The sequence below is a fragment of the Melospiza georgiana genome, chromosome Z (assembly GCF_028018845.1).
Source record: "Melospiza georgiana isolate bMelGeo1 chromosome Z, bMelGeo1.pri, whole genome shotgun sequence".
NCBI lineage: Eukaryota > Metazoa > Chordata > Aves > Passeriformes > Passerellidae > Melospiza > Melospiza georgiana.
This window is the reverse complement of record NC_080465.1, coordinates 24453117-24472211: the sequence shown is the minus strand read 5'-3', so window position 1 is coordinate 24472211 and position 19095 is coordinate 24453117. Positions and strand designations below refer to the sequence as shown.

General features: G+C 35.3%; 1 protein-coding gene across 1 annotated transcript in view; it reads right to left on the bottom strand.

Annotated features, from left to right (window-relative positions):
• Positions 1–9971: 9971 nt before the first annotated feature.
• AUH (AU RNA binding methylglutaconyl-CoA hydratase) overlaps positions 9972–19095 on the bottom strand; it is a 111451-nt gene continuing 102327 nt past the window's right edge. The window contains exons 7-10 of the mRNA XM_058044349.1: positions 15152–15339; positions 13829–13879; positions 12020–12067; positions 9972–11163 (exon numbers count right to left, since the gene is read on the bottom strand). Of these exons, the coding sequence (XP_057900332.1) occupies positions 11086–11163; positions 12020–12067; positions 13829–13879; positions 15152–15339 (365 nt within the window). The 3' untranslated portion in view covers positions 9972–11085. The remainder of the gene's footprint in view (positions 11164–12019; positions 12068–13828; positions 13880–15151; positions 15340–19095) is intronic.

Sequence of the window (19095 nt, the reverse complement as noted above, 5' to 3'; positions counted from 1 at the left end):
TTTGTAGGGAGATTTTTTGGTGTAATGCCCATTAGAGCTATTCTGTAATTAGCATTATTTGCAAATGTATGTAAAGAAATCTGAGTTTGTTTGCATCCAGCTAGTTTGGATCCTGCTAACAGTGAGTCACTATGTCAGTTCAAGATGGCTCAGGACCTGGACACTCACTCACTGGCTGAAGCCTGTCAGCAGTTTCCCCATCCTCAGCATTTGTGCCTCTGACAGCTTGGATGGCTTACTGCTCAACAAGAGAAAACCTGGCCCCTATCTCTTATGCTCTACCCATGCATCAAGAGTCTTAGAAAATACCATGGTACCATCGCTATCTGTCAGTCCTGACCCTTGTATCTTTTGAACCTTACCCTATGTAAACTGAGCTTGGAAAAGGTGGAAAAGGAGGATCCATTAGTTTTCCGTGAAAAGTGGTTTGATGAAAGAAAAAAGGCTCATGCTAAAGCCCCTGTTCCACTTCCTTTGTGAATTAAAACTCTAGCAACTTGGTCATCACACTTTCTGTGAGGGCTCCAGACACAAACAGCACATACCCAAGATTATATGGCACATATCCCCTCTCTTTAGCAGGGAATACTGGGGAAGTGGGAGCAGGGATTTTATGAAAGAACGGTCAGAAGGTGGCAAAGGCTAAAGAGGAGGAGAAAACCAGTTTCATTAGTATGTGTGCTGGTGGGATGGTTTTCCCTAGTTCTGTGATTTCAGTAAAGATGACAAATTTTCAATTGCAGTAATTTCAGTTTAAAACACTTTCATGTTTTGAACCACAGAAGAGCATTTATCTTTTTAGTATCATTTTCAAGAAATGTAGTTTGGTTTGGTTTTTTTTTTTCCCCATGATATTCCGTTAAAAAAACAATGTCTTTTTCAGAGAATAAGACTAAATCTTCTAAAATAGAAAATGAGATAAGACACTGCAAGATACTTTAAGTGACACATAGGATGAGTAATAAACAAGTTTACAAAATGAAGACATTTTGGAAGTAGTAGTATTTAATATAATTTTTTAACAGGTTTGTCTTATTGTAGTTATTTAAAATAAAAGTTCACAACAGAAACAGTTCAAAAAAGGAGATGTCCATTATCTATATTTATACTTGGCGGATTAGAATTTTTGTGAAATGAGTTGTCTAACATTTAAAAGACCTCCTAGTAACCACTGTAGCAAACAGTATTTAGACTAACACTTTGACAAAAAGAGAGCAGAAAAAATAATGGAGAAACATATGCTTCCTTGGTATACCCTGCTTTGGCAAGGACAGGAAGTCTTCGAAGTAATGTGCAAGAATCATCTATTTCTAGTAAACAATTAAGAAATATGTTATTTGTGAGGGAAATTCATTCTTATTTTTTTCTGAGTCATTAGTAACTAACTAAAGAAAGGAAATTTTCCAAAAAAGGGAAGAAGAAAGTAATTGAGGCAAGCAGTGGGTTTGAAAACTTTAGTGTTCTTCGGACATTTTCAAAGGGGACCCTCTTTATTGAAGAATAGTTGCAGAAAAAAAAGAAAGAACAGATTACGAATAGCCAAGATTCCTAGTGATCTCACTGGGAGTTACACATTTATTTGGAAAGCATTAAAGGAATAAGATTACAGAAGCAAAACCTGTTCCAAACTCCATTATGTAAATGGAAAAAGAAAATTTTGTTGTCTTTAAAGGAAATTGAATTGAGCCTTCAGTTCCCAGTTAATGAGATACTAGTAAATGTTGAGAATTGCAGGGGAAGTGATAACAGAGAGATGCCATTTTGGATTGGGTTAGTTTTTTTTCATATTAAATACTTATTTAGGTTGCAATTTACACAAGACTTAACATCATAAGACTCTTCATCCTGCTGACTATATCTATCTAAAGTGCTATTCAGATCCAATGGAAATGGGGCATACCACAGATTCTAAATGTTTCATTAGAGTCTATGGGTGAGCAAAGAAAGCTTTTTAACCTGTATAGAATCCATTCCTTATTCTAGACAATTTATTTCTTTCTTCAACTGCACAGAGTTATTGCTGATTCTAATGGTATTACCTGGTTTGAAACAAACACTGCAGAGATTCCTCCTTCTTTTACAGTTGAGACACTTTTGTGATTTGTTTGATTCCACTAAAGTTGCTTTTGTTAGTGCATGGAATCACCGAAATGAGTGCCAAGGCTGTAAGATCTCACAAACAGGTTTTCCCACCACTGCTAAGTAACACTTAGGCCAACTGGGTTCATACTCTGCACACATGTCCTAGAATCTGAACACAACTCCAGGAGAAAGAATTAACCTTTTGTGCTGCAAGGTTCTCAAAACTCTCAGCTTTTGCTGGACCTAGAGTAAGTTCAAGGCACTCAGCAACTGAGTATGCACAGCAGGATTGTTCTAGCAGCATATCAGAGGCATGAGACTTTTTGTTTCTTCTCTGAAGTTATAGGTTCACATAGGGGACTACAAATAATGTGAATTTCAAGAGAGAAACAGAGACATTTTGATAGATTTTTCTTTAAAATTAATAAATTCAGGCCATGTATAAACTATCCAGTCACATCCTGTAAAAGTTTAAACAGTGAAACCACAAGGGAAAATAAACTAACATCTCTTCCCTTTTTATCTTAAAAGTGTCTGAAATGAATTGGTTGCTAAAGAAACCTGATATAATTGTGACAGAGTGTTTTGAAACCCTTAGTGGAGTTCATCTGAAACCTCAGCATAACAAGTGGCCTCTTATCTGCGTACTATTCCAGGAAGAAATGCATGGCATTTCGTCATCACAGCTGAAAGAGTAGCTGGCTCTGCACGTAGGCTAAGTGAGAATAAGAGCCCTCAGCTATAATGAGGGCACGCTGGTAGCTAATGCTTAGTCAGAGGCCATTTCCTTTAGCCTTTGCTACTGCTTGCAGGAGTTGGAATGCAGGAAAAGGCAAAAACTAAAGTGAACATACTGAAGGTCAATGTTTACCTTCTGTACTTTTTCTCAATGAAGATTAATTCTGAAGACATGGCACATATGCATTAATGTGGTGACATCCTAAACCATCCCGCCCATTACAAGAACTTTAACTAGCTTTATTTAATGTGGCAGTTCATGAGCAGAATTACTTAAAGGAAAGAGAATCATAAAAAAGCATATGTCTCTTTTCTTTTAGTCTGACATTTAAAGGCAAATTAGTAAGTGGGAGTTTAATATAGATATTTCCTTGTGAACACTGATCTTGAATTTCCAAGCAGGCAAACTGACTTTCTCCTTAATAAAGCTCTTGAAACATAGATAACTTGTAGCAATTACTTCAAAATCAGGGATGAATCTTCATATGTGAGGGAATATGGTATGGAACATTTCTTTTTATAGGCTTTTCCTCTCCTGTACATCCTGAAGATGATAATATGAGTGATGTACTGTCATGATGCTTTTTAACACAGAAATCTGCATAATTTGAACATGGAATGATTAATCATTAGAATATGAAAACGTTAAATATGAATGTGTAGCAATGTTCAGGCTGTAAGTTTGCAAGACACTTCATTCGGGACCACATTTTGTTTTCTTACTCTGCCTGCAGGAACATCAGCAATTATTGTGAATTTAATGAGCTATCACTATGCTGATTTAAGCACACAACTGTATGTACTGTACTACTGAACACAGTGGACTGAGTCATTTTACATACATGCAGTTGCTGGTCTAAATAAGGGCTAGATTCAACTTGTTCTGTTTAACTCACTGGCTGAACTGAAAATACTTGGCACAGATTTTTCTCAGGAAATTCAAACTTACACAAGCAGAGGAAAAACATTGCAAATGAGATGCTGCTGTGTGCAAAAAATTCATCTTGGGTAAAACTTTAAACCCTAGAAATAAATCTTGTTTTCAGTTCTCACAAATAGGCTTTTCTATTCAACTCTGAAGGTTTAAAGCAGTTGTTAATCAAATGCTGTACACAGTAATAAGCAGCAAAGAGTTCGGTTATTTCTGAAACACGTTATTTTGAGGCTATGTTTGAATCTTCCATATTTATGTGATGAGAGTTATGTCACAAAGTTAATCATTCCCAGGATGCTAGCATTTGGGGTAATGAAAAACTTCTTGTGCAAGCAGTCATTAATCAGTGAGTCTAACATTGCATAATGCTTTCTGAAGCATGTGTTATGTGATCAGAGTACAAGGCTGCATAATACAGCAAAGTGTTTATGCCATATGCTGACCTTTTCTAAAGTAGAAATGGAGCCATGTGATGTGCTGCTCCTGCCAGCATTTGCTTATTGCCAATAATTAAGTTTGATGATATGAAGAAACACAAACTTGTATTGCTTTAGAGTTCTAAAAGGAAGAAGCTTTGAAGTTTTTGGCACTGTAAAGCACAAAGATAGCCAACTTGGCTTGGATACACTACCGTTGTCCATTATAGGCACCGCCCATCAAAACTGGAATCAAGTGCCCTGCTCAAGTGGTTACTGGCATTTGTGTAAAGGAAAACATGTGCATCGTTACAGGACTGCTGTACTAACCAGAAGAGCATAAAGGTCACAGGAGCAAAGCAGCCAAAAGCATGCTTGGTACCTCAAATCTCAGAACATCATTATTACATTTGATGTTCTTGTGCAATAGCGCTAGTAAGCAGCTATTACTTAATCTCCTACCAGTATTACACAAAACTATACTTGCGAAATACTTCAGATAAATATGCTGTAATTATACGAAATACAAAAACATGTATAGGGCAAAATGTTTTTGTAACTCTCAGCACACATACCTGTGGGGATGTGGTTTGAGTGAACTATTTTAAAAATTGAATCCATGCTTTAAAAGCTTCTATGAATAACCTTAAAACTATGTGCTGGAAGGAGAGTGGGCACATGGACATATATTTTATATCCTAGGCATACACACATGCACACACGCACACACACAGAGTGTGATCAAAAGCTCTGTCCTGTATACAGCTACTTTGTGTCTGTTGGCAGAATCAGGCTACTCAGCTGGAATAACCAGCTTCACGCAACTATTTTAGCACAGCCAATGTAGCTATGCCACTGTTGCTCCAACATCACTTCTCCTTTCACTTGTCAGTGTTTCCTTCTCTCTCACTGATGACTGTCTTTTCTACTTAGCAGAGCTGGTAGACAGAGGTAGTCAGTATCTGTGAGTATTACTTGCTAACAGCAACTTAGTTCCACCATGTAATCTATGATATGGCACTAATGTCTGATAAGTGATTTCTTATATCCCTTGCTTACACTAAGGAAGTATTTTAAAGCTTAACTAAGAATTCTGAATAGTAAAGCACAATCACAAAACGAATACATCTCTATACAGAGACATAGGTGTCCTAGTCCAAAATTCAGATTCTCAAAATTCCTGCTGAGATTTTGCATTAGGAAGTGATGATATTAGGCAACTGCACTTAAAAAGTATTGTATCCAAGGCCTTTTGGGATTATTGAATTAAACCTTCCACATCTAAGGGGTCTGACTCATTAAGGATCTTTATGTTTAGCAGACAGGAGTCTGTACAAAGAAGATGCTGGGAACAAGAGCAAAGGGAACAGGTCTCCCATTGTTGCTACAGCATCTATTATAAAACCAGTGGGGTACTTGCTGCATGAGGGAACTGCAAGACAGGCCTTACCTCTATAAACTATTAGGTGGATGCCATTATCTTTACATTCCAATAAATTAACTTGTAGAATAAATAATTAAAGCAGAGAAATTTCTTCATGCGTAAAGAATCCAGTGAACAGGTCACTACTGTAGGAAATGCTGGCTCAGGTCAGTTAAGTGAAAGTAGAGAGCAGAAACTGAGTTCATTCAGTGTTTCATAAGTCCTTCAACTACTCAGCAGCTATACAGATGCAACCATGATATATATTCTCTTCACTTTTTCAAAAAAGGACTGATGTCAGCTCAGATTTGTAAAATCTAAAATGGAGACAGGAATTTCATTCCTCCCAAAGTGGAAAAAACTCATGTCCTTGTGTTATTTATGAACTAGTAACTTCAACAGAATCCTTCTTGCTATGCTGGTTTTGTGGCTCCTGTCTCCTTTCATACTTACACACACACTCTAGGAATCATGTCTGCAGGTTACAATCTCTGCTAGTCTTCTGGGTACAGAACTTGGGAACTGTAACCAACCAATACAGAAAGATCTACTTTGTAGCACTCTTCATGAAGATACTAGAAATTACTGCATTGAAATTAACTGTGACCTAAGAATGCAGCCTGAACCCACCCTGCAAAACCTCTTTCATATACACTCTTCCAAGACCCACTGCTTCTTAGAAGCATGCTCCCTGGCTCTCTTCTCCATACACCTCTACTTGGACGGAGTGGCCAAAAGATGATAACTATGGGACAACATGAACCATTCCCTTGAGGGGTCACTAGCTGGGGATACTCACATGCATTTATAAAAATATTTCAGCTTTGAAGACAACAGTCCCAGCAGTAAAGACTTACTACACAAAAGATGGAGAGTCAGACTCTTTTCACAAGCCTACAAATGTATTATTAACATTTATAAGTTGTGAAAACACAACCTTCACAACTCCATCCTCACAATTATATTTTTTAACTTTGTCTTTCTAAGCTGCATGGAAGAGACACATTTTAAAAATTTGTACAACTGGCATCAGAATTTTTAACATACTAAAAAGAATTGAGCCAAAGATGATATCACAAAGTCCCTTATGCTTAAGGGAAAATGTTAAATCAATTAGCAGTTGCCAGAATAAAGAAGCAACAATTTGATGTATAAGTTCCTTACAAAAATAACAAACTTTCCATGTTCTTCTGAAAGTGGTTATATTATGCAACAAGAATACTTCACCATATTCTCAGTTCTTTAATGTTACAAAAGCTTTATTAGCATATGCTTCAGAAATTATAATCAAAGGATTGTACTCACTAGCCAGAACTGTATAAACATAAATGTACAGACTATGCCTTAGAGGGTTAATGTTCTGAACTCAAGTATTGCAAATGGGAGTTAGCTTTGACACAGAATGTTCACACCCTCTGTAATAAATTCTTTTAACATACTTCATATTTCTTCCCATGTGAATGAGTGTCCTTGGAAGAATTATCTACTAGATAAAAGCTGAAGATGAAATCTAAGTCTAGACTTATTTAAAGGGGGTAGACACTGATCTTATAATCTGTGACAGTGGCTGATTAATGAGCCGCTCATGATTGCTGCAGGCCCCTCCAAACTGCAGGAGCAAATGATATTATAGCACTGGGAGGAATGTGCTATCTGGGTGCCACACCTTTGTTGAAACTTAAGAACTCATGCTGGCTCCTACTGCATTTATTCTAGCCTTGAACTGCCATAAGTACAGGACCAGATACACAGTAACACACGTGCATTTCCTCACTCCTTGCCGGCTGCAGAAGCAGTAGAACTGCTGTGCCACAGAACACAAGGTAAGCATGCCCATTTGCAGCAGTCACGGTACGTGCTCTGTGGGGCCCACTGTTCTGCTGGTTGTGCTCTTGCATAAACAAATTCAAAACTTCTGAAGCAGAATAGTAGTATCACATCCTGAGGGCTTGATTTGGTCTTGCCTGACAGTCTGGATAATTTTATTTACATGTACACACATACATAGGCACATACACATACACATGCATGCATAAGACACGCCAGTATACACACACATATATTCACATATATTATAAAGAATAACGAACACACTGTGTAAACATAGCACATTCTGCATAACTAGAGAAACTTAAATTCAATTGTGTTCCAAGGTTAAAACAGAGCATGATTTAAATCTATAATAAAAAAGGCATATTACCTAATCTTTAGTGATAACACAGTAATTTCTGATTACATCTTTCAAACAACTTTCAGGAAAATTTTTTAACCTCTACTAACTTTGTTTATAAAATACCAATGCTCTTAATGTGAAAACAACCCATACAAATTTTTAAAACTGTTCCCTGCACATTCATGTCTGAGACTTAGAGGAAAGAAAAGCCAACAGGAGAAAAGGGCAGAAATAGAAAAAAAAAGTCATTGTAATCCCACAAAGTAGACAAGAGAAATTTTATTACCTTTAGCTGAAAACAACTCTTCCTTTGGTTTATCTGCTTGCTATTTTTCTTTTTCTCATTTTTGGAGACAGCTCTCTTTCTAGAAGTGCGCAGAAAATAACATCTTAACCACATCATCATGAACTTTATCACACCTTGAGCATACAGACTGTATCAGCCTCAGAAGACAATGAAGCCCTACAGCTTTTCAGCAGTGCCATCACGTTCAAGAACAAGGCTAAAATTCCACAAGTGAGACATGAAAGCATATTGAAAGCTCAATGCACACCACTCAGATAAACAATGATTTTTTTAAAGTACATTTTTAAAAATTGTAAATAAATCCCCTCTCTAATCTCAGCAGATAACTGGGCACCAATAACTGCAAACGTCATAAAAAGGTTCCATAGAAAACACCTCCAAAAGCACTTAACTGTATCAATACATAATATTAGAATAAATAAAACACATCTTTTTTTCATTACAGGTGATCTACTCAAAAGCATTGAACTGACTACAGGCATGCAGACAGTCACGAAAACTTTATCCAGAAATTCAATAAAACAACTAAGAATGTGAGTTACTTCAGCAATGCTGAAAACATAGACTGTTTGCTACATTAAAGGCTAAAATTGTATGTGTTATATAAAGTCACACATTAATTTCTGCATGAAACTGAGAATTTCTAGGCAATTCAGCAAATTGACTTACAAAGGCTGAGAAGCTATTAGCTGATAACTACTAATGGATAATTGACCTACCTGTGTTATAACTTTTCAATGTCCAACTCAGTGAAGTGTAGAAGAACTCACTATCCACTTGAACTCAGCAGAAGCAGGAGAAAAGTTGCTTATGTCTAGGGACCATGAGATAACTTTTCAGAACACCGGTGGAGACCAGGGCTCACTCATCCATGAGGTATCATAGAGAAAAGCATGGCTTTACCAGGAACTGGAAGAGTTGAGCCTAAGTGCTTGAAGGAGGATTTGCCAGATTACACCTTTCATAAGGAAAAGTCAGTCTTTATATGAGCGTTTTTGTTACAAATAACCCTCTCATGGAAGCAAAGTTCTAATACTACTATTAATTATGAGCACTGCACCTGTCATAACATGACACTTAATAAATGAGATAGTAAGTGATTAACACATCTTTTGCTAAAATATTGTTCCTCCAGAACTACTTCAACATCACTCCAAAGTACCTTTAAAAACTGTTGTACTGATACTCACTTTGTAATAATATTCAAACTGTTCACTTCAAAGAAGGAACTCAAATTGCTGTGATATGGCACTGTCTTCTCTTGAGAAAAGGAATGCAGAGACCACTGTGACGCTAAAATTATTTTCTGAGATCAAAACTCCTAGTTAAAGGCATGAATCTATATAGTCATATGCCACACTATGTAAAGTTATTAGATGCTTTTAAATAGACATTCACAGAAGCTAATTAATCAGCGCTTGGTAGAAACAGAGGCAGCTCAATAAGCAGAATGCATATCAAAGTTATGCAACAGAAACTCACCAGCAAATGCTTAATATTTTTTCCCTATTAACATAATTATTTTGTAGTCAGTAAAAATGAAAATGACATGTTAGCATTTCAAAAACATGAGAAAATGACCCTCTAGGCTTTATATAACTATCAAAACAAGTACTGATACTTTATTTGCAAATTATTGTGCAAGAAATGATCGAGTCAGCAAGTTTACCAGTCAACAAAGTGTGAGCTCTACCAGTTATAATCAATTTACATGTAATGATATGTCTAAATATGAATTTAAATGAGTTCTTGTCATTTCATGTTGATGAGCTGCTTTATCATTATAGATATGGACAGTGACCATAGCTAATGTTGCAGAAACAGCAAAGCATGCACAAGTTCCATGAGCCAATGGTAACCCAGCAGGAATAAATTTGTTTTCATATAAAAAGACAGCCTTGGACTGCTAAGCCATGTTTATTTTCCAGTCAAATTAACAAAAATACTTTCTACGAGGTTATTTCCAGACATTTGCTATATATGCTGCATCCACTGCAAATACACAGTATGAATCACAAGTTTTCTTACCTTGAAACCTACTGCAATTCTCTTGCAATGCATGAAAAGAACTCTGAGGCCAACACAAAATAAAGAACCTTTCACCATCATTTCTGTTGTATATAAATATACATTCATAAAACTTGCAAAAGAAATATTCTGGAGATTAAGATAATTCTAGGTTCTCTTACAGCACATTGGTCATATCCCCGCACAACCATCTTTAATACAATCATCAAAAATTTAAAACAACTGGGGTAAATGAAATAAAGTTCCATTGCAGTGTTGATCAGATGATATGTTGGAAAAATGCAAGACAAAGACAGGTTTAACATACAAGAATGTGTAATTAAAGGCTGGCCTCAAAAATGTCTTCATTTAATACAATTAAATGAATATAATGGCACCAACTTTATCAAAAGGACACCATTAAGTCCTAAAGTGATTTTCATTTTGCTTATGATAGAGGAAGTAAGATAAACAAAGCTTAACATTTTCTAAATTATAATCCTTTTCATTTCCCCTAGCTTTATTAATAATATAGATATTCCGATAGAATACTCAAATATAATTTTTACTGATATACAGAATCATTTAAATGCATATTTGGTACAATTTCTTATTTTTGGTGTTCAGTAGTTGCTTTTGTTTTGATAAAATGATATAGCAGATTTATGCTTAACATCACAGATACATTTTTTCTATGTAAAGAATTACAGAGCTTTTTCAGTTGTGGAATGGTATGTTTCTACATGTGAAATTTTAAAAATGCTGCATGAACCTGTGACTTTGTCATTACACAGATCAACCATCAGAAATTGTAATGAGCATGAGGTGACACACATTTCTATCTTGGCTTCGTACAAGTATGGACACATTCAAAATGTTGTAATAGCTGTATGATTTGCTGTTACTTTGGTGATTGTGATATTCCAGGTGCAGATGCAAAGTGCACCTTAATGGTCCTCATAGAAGTACTTTTATCCCCCTGTATTTTAAAGGCATCAGATTCTTTTATTCTCCCTTGTAGCGAGGAGGTCTCTTCTCCTTAAATGCAAGAAGGCCTTCAATTCTATCTTTTGTTGGGATAGTCTGCAATGAGCAGAGTAACAATTCATTATTGACAATAAAAACAATACCAAGAAAAATATTTTCATACAAATCCTAGTTCTTCAATGCATCCAAGATATAGGAATGTGTCAGACACTTCAAGGGCATGACAAAAGGCTGATGAACAATTTGGGTGGAGAAAGGAATACCTTTTCTCCAAACAGATGAGTTTAAAAAATTCTGAAGGATTTGAGGTTTGTTGTGGTTTTGTTTTTCTTTTGGGGGTGGGAGGTGGGGCGAAGAAAGGAAAGTGGGGTTTGGGTTTCTTGAAGGTTTTATGGTTGGGTTAATTTTGGGTTTTTGGGAGGGGGGAGAAGGTTAATAATCTGATTACCACATCTTAAATAAGCATATAATGCTGATGCTTCTATTTCCATCATAAAGATCTTGTCTCAAAGTCTAAGAACATATAATCTCAAAGACATCATTCCCATGTTTCACTGGCAAAAAGGTTTGTCTCAAATTTTTATTGGTTAGCACATATGCCACTAGTGCATGTGTTAGTGAAGCGTCCTTTGTATTCTTTCATGTTAAACCAAAACAAAGCAAAAGCAAAGCAGTTCTTGGACTGGCATGGTAGTGTATGACTGGCTAGGTGTATGGCCGGTATGCTTCACTACCTTCACCCTAACAGTACTAGTACTGATGTGTCCTGAACTACACCTCCGCCCTTAAATTCCTTACAAAATCAGACCAAGTAGAAGGAGATTTAAATAAAATGCCTAAAAGTTTGCAGAAGAAATCACAAAGCAATATCTAGTTACATTTCTGCATGTTTCACAAAAGGCATCACAAAGCCTGTTTTCTGTGTTTTCTTCATGTAATCATATTTACATACCTGAGCATAACAAGCTTCTTCAATTGCTAAACCTGTTACTAAGTCGACCTGAGGAAAAGAATACAATGGTTTTTACAAGAATTTTTATTTATTATATATTATTCATAATATCTAAATTACAACTCACAGCTAACATAAATATTGTGTTATTATATGCCATATACTAAAATACTTGTGCAAAGTTCTTCTACTACTACTTTAAATGCTACACTGACATGTGGTAAGAGTGGTTAGTATTTCTGTAAAAGACTCCTGATTTCGCCACACAACTAGCATGCATTACACTCAAAAAATGTCTGCTCTTTACTATAAGTCATCTGGTTAGGTAAAAATGATTACCTGTACATTTATAATAATTTAATTTACTACAGAGGAAAAGATGCACTGTATGATTACGTTTTTTTTTTTCTGAAACAATGTACCTTCAAAATGTCATATAAGAATAGGATAGCATGCCACAAAATAAACACAAATTCAAGTTCAAAAGGATTTAAAACAGAAAAATAAAGAGGACTATGTCTGTCCTGCATCATCACCATAATCATCTATGTTTAATACATTTCTTTTCTTTGTGAGATGTCCTAAACAGTTGAAAAGGCTGAATTTTAGCCTCGTGATTTCTCCATCTGTCTTAAGCACCAGATGCTACAGAATTCACTACCTCTCCCCTTGACCACTGGAAGGACTAGGGCTATGCACCACAATCAGTCTTCAAGGGGAGATAAGTTATAGCATAAGTTATCAAATGAAGCCATGAAATCTGTACCATGGTAGTTTTGTAACAACAGCTTGGAAAACCATTTGGCTTGATTGATTTTGATACAGTAGATCTTGTCTTGGGCCTCAAGATTGAACTAGAGATGATCATTCAGAGTCCATCTAACCCTATCATCCCTCATTCTCTAAACACCATTATTTTGACCTTTCAATCCACTGTATCTGGCAGTCAGATAACTTAGCTTGTAGCATTTTGAACCATGGGTATTGAAATCAATCTCAAATTCCACCATTACTTGCTGTGGAAAACTAACATACTCTGTTCAATGGCATCTGAGTTTGATTCTCAGGCCACCACTTACTGGTACTATGCTTTGCTGAGCTCACTGGTTGTTTTTGTGACTTTTAAGAAAAAAGGACAAATTCATCTTCTTGGACTCATATGCTGCACATGGTATGATCCTCTTTCCCTTGTAACACGTTGAGCTACAAAGTGTTTTGGTGCAGAGCCTAACTTCAAAAATGAACAGACCTGCTGAACTCAGCATTAGGTTATGTAAAACTAAAGTAAAACACATGTCCAGATGGGAATATAAATGAGCTTTAGAGCTAGGTCAATAGTGTGGCAACGGAGTGGTAATCAGAATCAAACATGAAATCAGGCTCCAGGTACAATTTTAACACTAACTGCTATTAAACTATTTTTAAAAAATAATATGCCCTTCAGCCTTTGACTTTATTAGTTACTAAACACTGAGAGCTTGACAGACTTAACAGAGTATGACTTGATCATTTTTCCCACCTGAGATTTGAAACACAATTTGTTCACAGTAGTTTGTTTACTTTCTACTATTTAATAATTAGCAGATTACACTACTCTTGAGGTTACTGAGCCTTGTTACAGAAATCAGCATCTCAGCAGTCTGAGATTTAAAAAATTACATGTCATTCTTTAGAAAGTTTTGACCAAACTGACTTTGAAAGACTACACAACAATAAAATAAAAACAGTTCTAGAAAAACAATTTCACCTCAGTACAACTGTTGCCAACCTGACTTCCACCCTACTCTCATTGAAAGTACAGATCCTTACCTCCATTCCCTGATTGATAGCCAGTTTTGCAACTCTCATTGCTACTGGCCCCTAAAATGAGAGAAAAAGTTTATTTACATGTTATCAAAACCTGCAATATTTATAACAGAAGAGTCTGCACATAATCCTAATTTTATATTAGGATCATCTAGACTTTGGACTTTTGTTAAATTTACAGTATATAAGTCATATATCGTAGATTTTATCATTGTCGTAGGTACTTGCTTCTAAACTGATAGTTTGAATATTAAGAAAAAGTAAAACTATTCTATTTTCAAAAGAACCTAATTATTGTGTTTGGTTTATGCTTCAAAGGTGCTGAGTGTGTCCACATTTGTCAAGCTTTATCAATTTCCTTCAAAACAAGGCTCAGAGTGGCCACTTTAAGGTACGTCATTATGGGTTTTTGCAAGGTCAGTCCTATATCCCTACTACTGCACAATGGAGACATGTGAAAATATGTAATCATGAAATAAAATTCACTGATGCAAGCTTCAAACCTACAGTATGCTATTGCAAAGCCTGCTCTGGTCAAGTGATGACACTCTCCCATGAGCAGCTGAGATCCCCAGTAAGCAGAGGGATTCTCACATTTCCCTCCAATGTGCTGCAGAACTGCAAGACATCTTTGGGAATCATCTTAGTCCTGTGCATATCCATCAGCATCAGGTTCTGGATATTCAGGCCTGTCGATTTGGGAAAAGCCAAATGCTTATGAGAAAGTACTAATAAAAAATTATAACCATCAATCAACTTTCCAGAACCACTGTATGTTAAAATTTTTACTGTACTTTTATTCTATCAAGGTGCTTAAGACACAAATAACCACCAATAAATGTCATACCTAAGCTGTAACATTTTACATTTCAATGAAGAATTTTAGCTGTTACACTTGTGATCCAATAAAGTCGTTCACTAATTATTTTCTTTTTCTGCCTTCTATGAATTTTCTAATGAGGATGTTTTGCCTCTCTTCTGAGGAGCTCCACAGCAATAAAGTAATCCATTAAAATAACTGCTATACTAAAAATTAACTCTGTGTATTTTTTTTTCTTATTTAAAAGTTGAAAGCCAGAATATTTCATGAAAACACCAACCAGATCATGGCAAGATGAGGACTCATGGAGGTTTTTTGTTTCACTATGAAATAATTACCAAATAACACCATTCAATACAAGAGAGAAAACTTCGGATTACTTGTTACATAATTAGCACAGCTTTTGATACATAATTCTGTGACAGTTCTCTTTAATAAAGCTGTTTCTTTTTCAGTGTTATTAGTTGGTAAAAACTAAAAACCAAAATAAAAATAATTTGTAATACCTGAGGTAAGAATTCTCTCGCCAGAGCTAATGCTCTTCTGTATGCAGCATCCCCTGCTTCATTCTGTTCTACCACATGGCTAATCAATCCTATCGATTTTGCTTCCTCACCATCTACAATGCGTGCAGAGAAGATTAGTTCTTTTGCCAATGACACTCCAATTGTGCGAGGTAATCTTTGTGTCCCCCCTAGAGTTTGTAAAAAGACAAAATGCAACTATTAGTTTCCCATGTATCTATACCACAAATGTAGATGCCTTGCTCATCTCAAGTATTTTTATTTTAAATTCCATAAACAATTACACAGACATACAGAAATTCAACTAGTACAATGGCAATATTAAGTACCTTCTTCAGTTTTTCAGACTACATCTAAATTAAAATCAATTGCCCTGTTTCTTAGAAAGACATGTAAATAACTGAAAATAGGTACTATTACTAGAGATTCTGTTCTATTACAGACAAGTTATCTTACTTGTATCAGCCAAAAGCCGAAGAAAAACTACTTGACAGTAATTAACATATCCAAACCCTCTGTTTCTTTCGAACACTACATATTTTTATGATATAAATCACCACTTTCAAAGAACTATACTTAAAAAGAAAATATACCTCAATAAATCCATTCTAGAATTTGCACCTTAGGGACAATATTTAAGGTAAATGAAACTAAAAGTATTACTAGACAAGGTCTCTAAGAAGCCGTGGTTTTGCCTCATCTTACCCCTGCATAATTGTTACAAACTTGAAGCGTGATTACAAAAACTAGGGAAGAACAATGACAGGTGCAGATCAGTGGAAAAAAGCATCCAACTTTTCAAGAGTTAGCATTTCCTAGCACGTTTAAAACTTCTTTGACTTATCAGCATTTTCAGAAAGTAAATAAGCAGTAACTACATTAACCAGAAATGAAGATTGCTTAGCTGGACTAACAATTAACTTCTGAGAACTAACAAACAGTGAGAATGTGGGAATAACCATCATCAAAATGGAAGATGTAGATTCAAATCACTGAAGCATATGTTTATGAATTAAGACAGCAGAAACAGCCTTTATCCAGGAAAAAGGATTTTGAAAATCACAAGGTCTACCATTTTGACATGGATCTGAAACAAATACTCAATTTACAAAAACAATCTGTAAGCAAAAATTTCTTTCCAAAAACTTATTTCTGCAAGATCATGCTAATATATTTAAATGTAAATATATGTATATATGCAAGAGGAATATTTATAGGAGTTGTTCAAAGCTGGGCAGTATAAAACTGTGCAAATGTGTGTTCAACTAACAAAGTATTTTAATTTCTACTACATAATGTGGACTAAGCCACCAGTATTTTATAAGCCATTCAGTTCTCAGTGATGTTTCCTGAAAATACTTGCAATACATTATGAGATAAATAAACTGAATGGAAACAAACTACATTTTTTGTGGTTTAATAATTCAGCTTTCAACTACTATTATTCTGAACCACAAGCTTCAGTACTACCGTATTTTGTTCCATAAAATCAGATCTGCCTTTGAACATCTTACAAAATACAAAATTGTACATAGTTTGGAGGATTTCTGTCTTTCTAGAATAGTAAGATGATGGTCTATAACAAAAACTGAGTTACATTTTCCAGTCAAAAACTGGAGGAATGAAAAAAATTATTATAACTATTAAAATAAAATTTGTAGAACAAAAGCATTAGTAAATACAAATAATGTGATATTCTCTATGATCCTGCAGTGCTTGAGAGGATTTTAGCAAGTCAGTCCTAATGGTCAAGGGCAAGAGAAATTCAATAAATTCTGCTAATTCTGCTAATTTCTAAAGCTAAGTCATAGTGCTAGGGTAAAATTTTGCTACCAGCACAATATAGGGACATCTTTAAGAAAGGGGCGAAAGTAATCCCACACTGGATCCCAAAAAACACTACAAACCCTGAAGCATAAGCCTTCCCTTCAGCCTTGGCCTGGCTCACTGGTGACATTCATGGAGAATGACTAAAGCGGTATCTATCAAATTTATACCAGACCTACATGCCAGAAAAATGTGATCTGTATTTTCAAGAAACTCACTGCTTCTGATACTGAGCTGTTCCACCACTACTATCCCCACCAAACATTTACTGGGTTTTTTATTTAAACATTGAATGTCTTTTAATTTCTTACCCAAATAAACTGTCAACTAATCAACATCTATTCTTATACACATTTTAAGCACACATTGGAACATAGCAAATGTCTACCTTATTCTCCTTAAGAATATTTTAGTCACAAATTATTCCTTTCATGGCAGCCATGGAATCTAGAAAAGCATCCAGTTTGGCTTTTGATTAAAGAAAATTATTTGTCCAAATCATAAGACCTGAAACCATATGAGGCTGTATTTACTGACTCTGCATCTTCTGCCTCTTTCTTGCACATATTCCTAGTATTTTTCTTTACTTAATTATCTGCCCCTTCCTTTACTGTTTTATCTCTTGTATTACTGCTTTACCAGGAAATGCTGAAAACAAAGTTTCATTGAGCAACAATATTTCATAACTTTGACCAAACAATGGATATGTTGAAGCATGAAAGAGTGTTTATAGATTAAAAAAAAACTGTTCTTGCCAGTGTCTTACACAACAACAATTAAAGAGCAAAAAAAAAGCAGACTATATTTGTTTGGCTGCCTCCTACACTGAAAAGCCATTTAGCAGAGGAGCATACTCTTTGATTAATATTTACAGAACAGGAACCAACAATTCACTGCATCAATCATACATATTCAGTAGTAGGGGTAACAAACTTGCACACACAAAAGCTGTAAGACCAAATTAATCAAATGCAAACAACACACTGTAATACATCCACCACACTGAAGCTTCATCCATTTATGAAGAAAAGATGGAGTATGCCACAGATAGATGTTCTGTTTTGGTAATACACAAAGAACACACAGTGTCTGCCAGCTATAATCAGAGCTAAAGGAAGTAACACCCAGTCTTCAAAGACATTACTTAACCAAGGCATTTCATCTAAATGCAGTGCAGAATTTGATGGGAGAATAGTTGTTTCATCTTCACAAATTTAATGACATGTTATTTCAAGGACTAGTGATCTGGTACTACTCACTATGCTGATAAAAGTATTTAACATACAGTTGCAATGTAAATGTGTTCTTACCTGAAATGGTATAGAGTCAATGTTGTAATAATTGCAACTAGCATTTTTAGATACATTATTTCATATTTAAAATTTGTTTACTGTGAAAAGACACAGTAAACAAAAGACTGCTAATTTCTAGTACAAAAACTACTAAACAGTATTTTAAAAAATTTAACAAATAGTTGATTTTGTATGAATATTTATTTACTGTGAGTAATTCATCATTTACAAAATATTTACACAACTGGTTTGAATTAAGGGAATTACGTGATAAATGCCCAAGAGTATATCCAACAAGATGAAGCAACCAGCTTACTGGAAACAGATTCATCATTCTGGCAGAGAATATCTACAGTCAGTAGTTTCTCATAGCTGACGGCACTGTCAAAACATATTGGAAAAAATCGTGTTCTGACAAAAAAAAATTCCAAAATTTAATTCAGTAATAATCATGTTTACTAAATCAAGTAAAAACCAGTTTTCCTTTCCTATCCTATCCTATCCTATCCTATCCTATCCTATCCTATCCTATCCTATCCTATCCTATCCTATCCTATCCTATCCTATCCTATCCTATCCTATCCTATCTTATCCTATCCTATCCTATCCTATCCTATCCTATCCTATCCTATCCTATCCTATCCTATCCTATCCTATCCTATCCTATCCTATCCTATCCTATCCTATCCTATCCTATCCTATCCTATCCTATCTTGTTTGATTCACAGCAGATGAATTAAACTGACAGGTTTCTAGCTTTCTTCTTATAAAGAGTGCACATCTTATATTTTATTAATAATCAGTGGT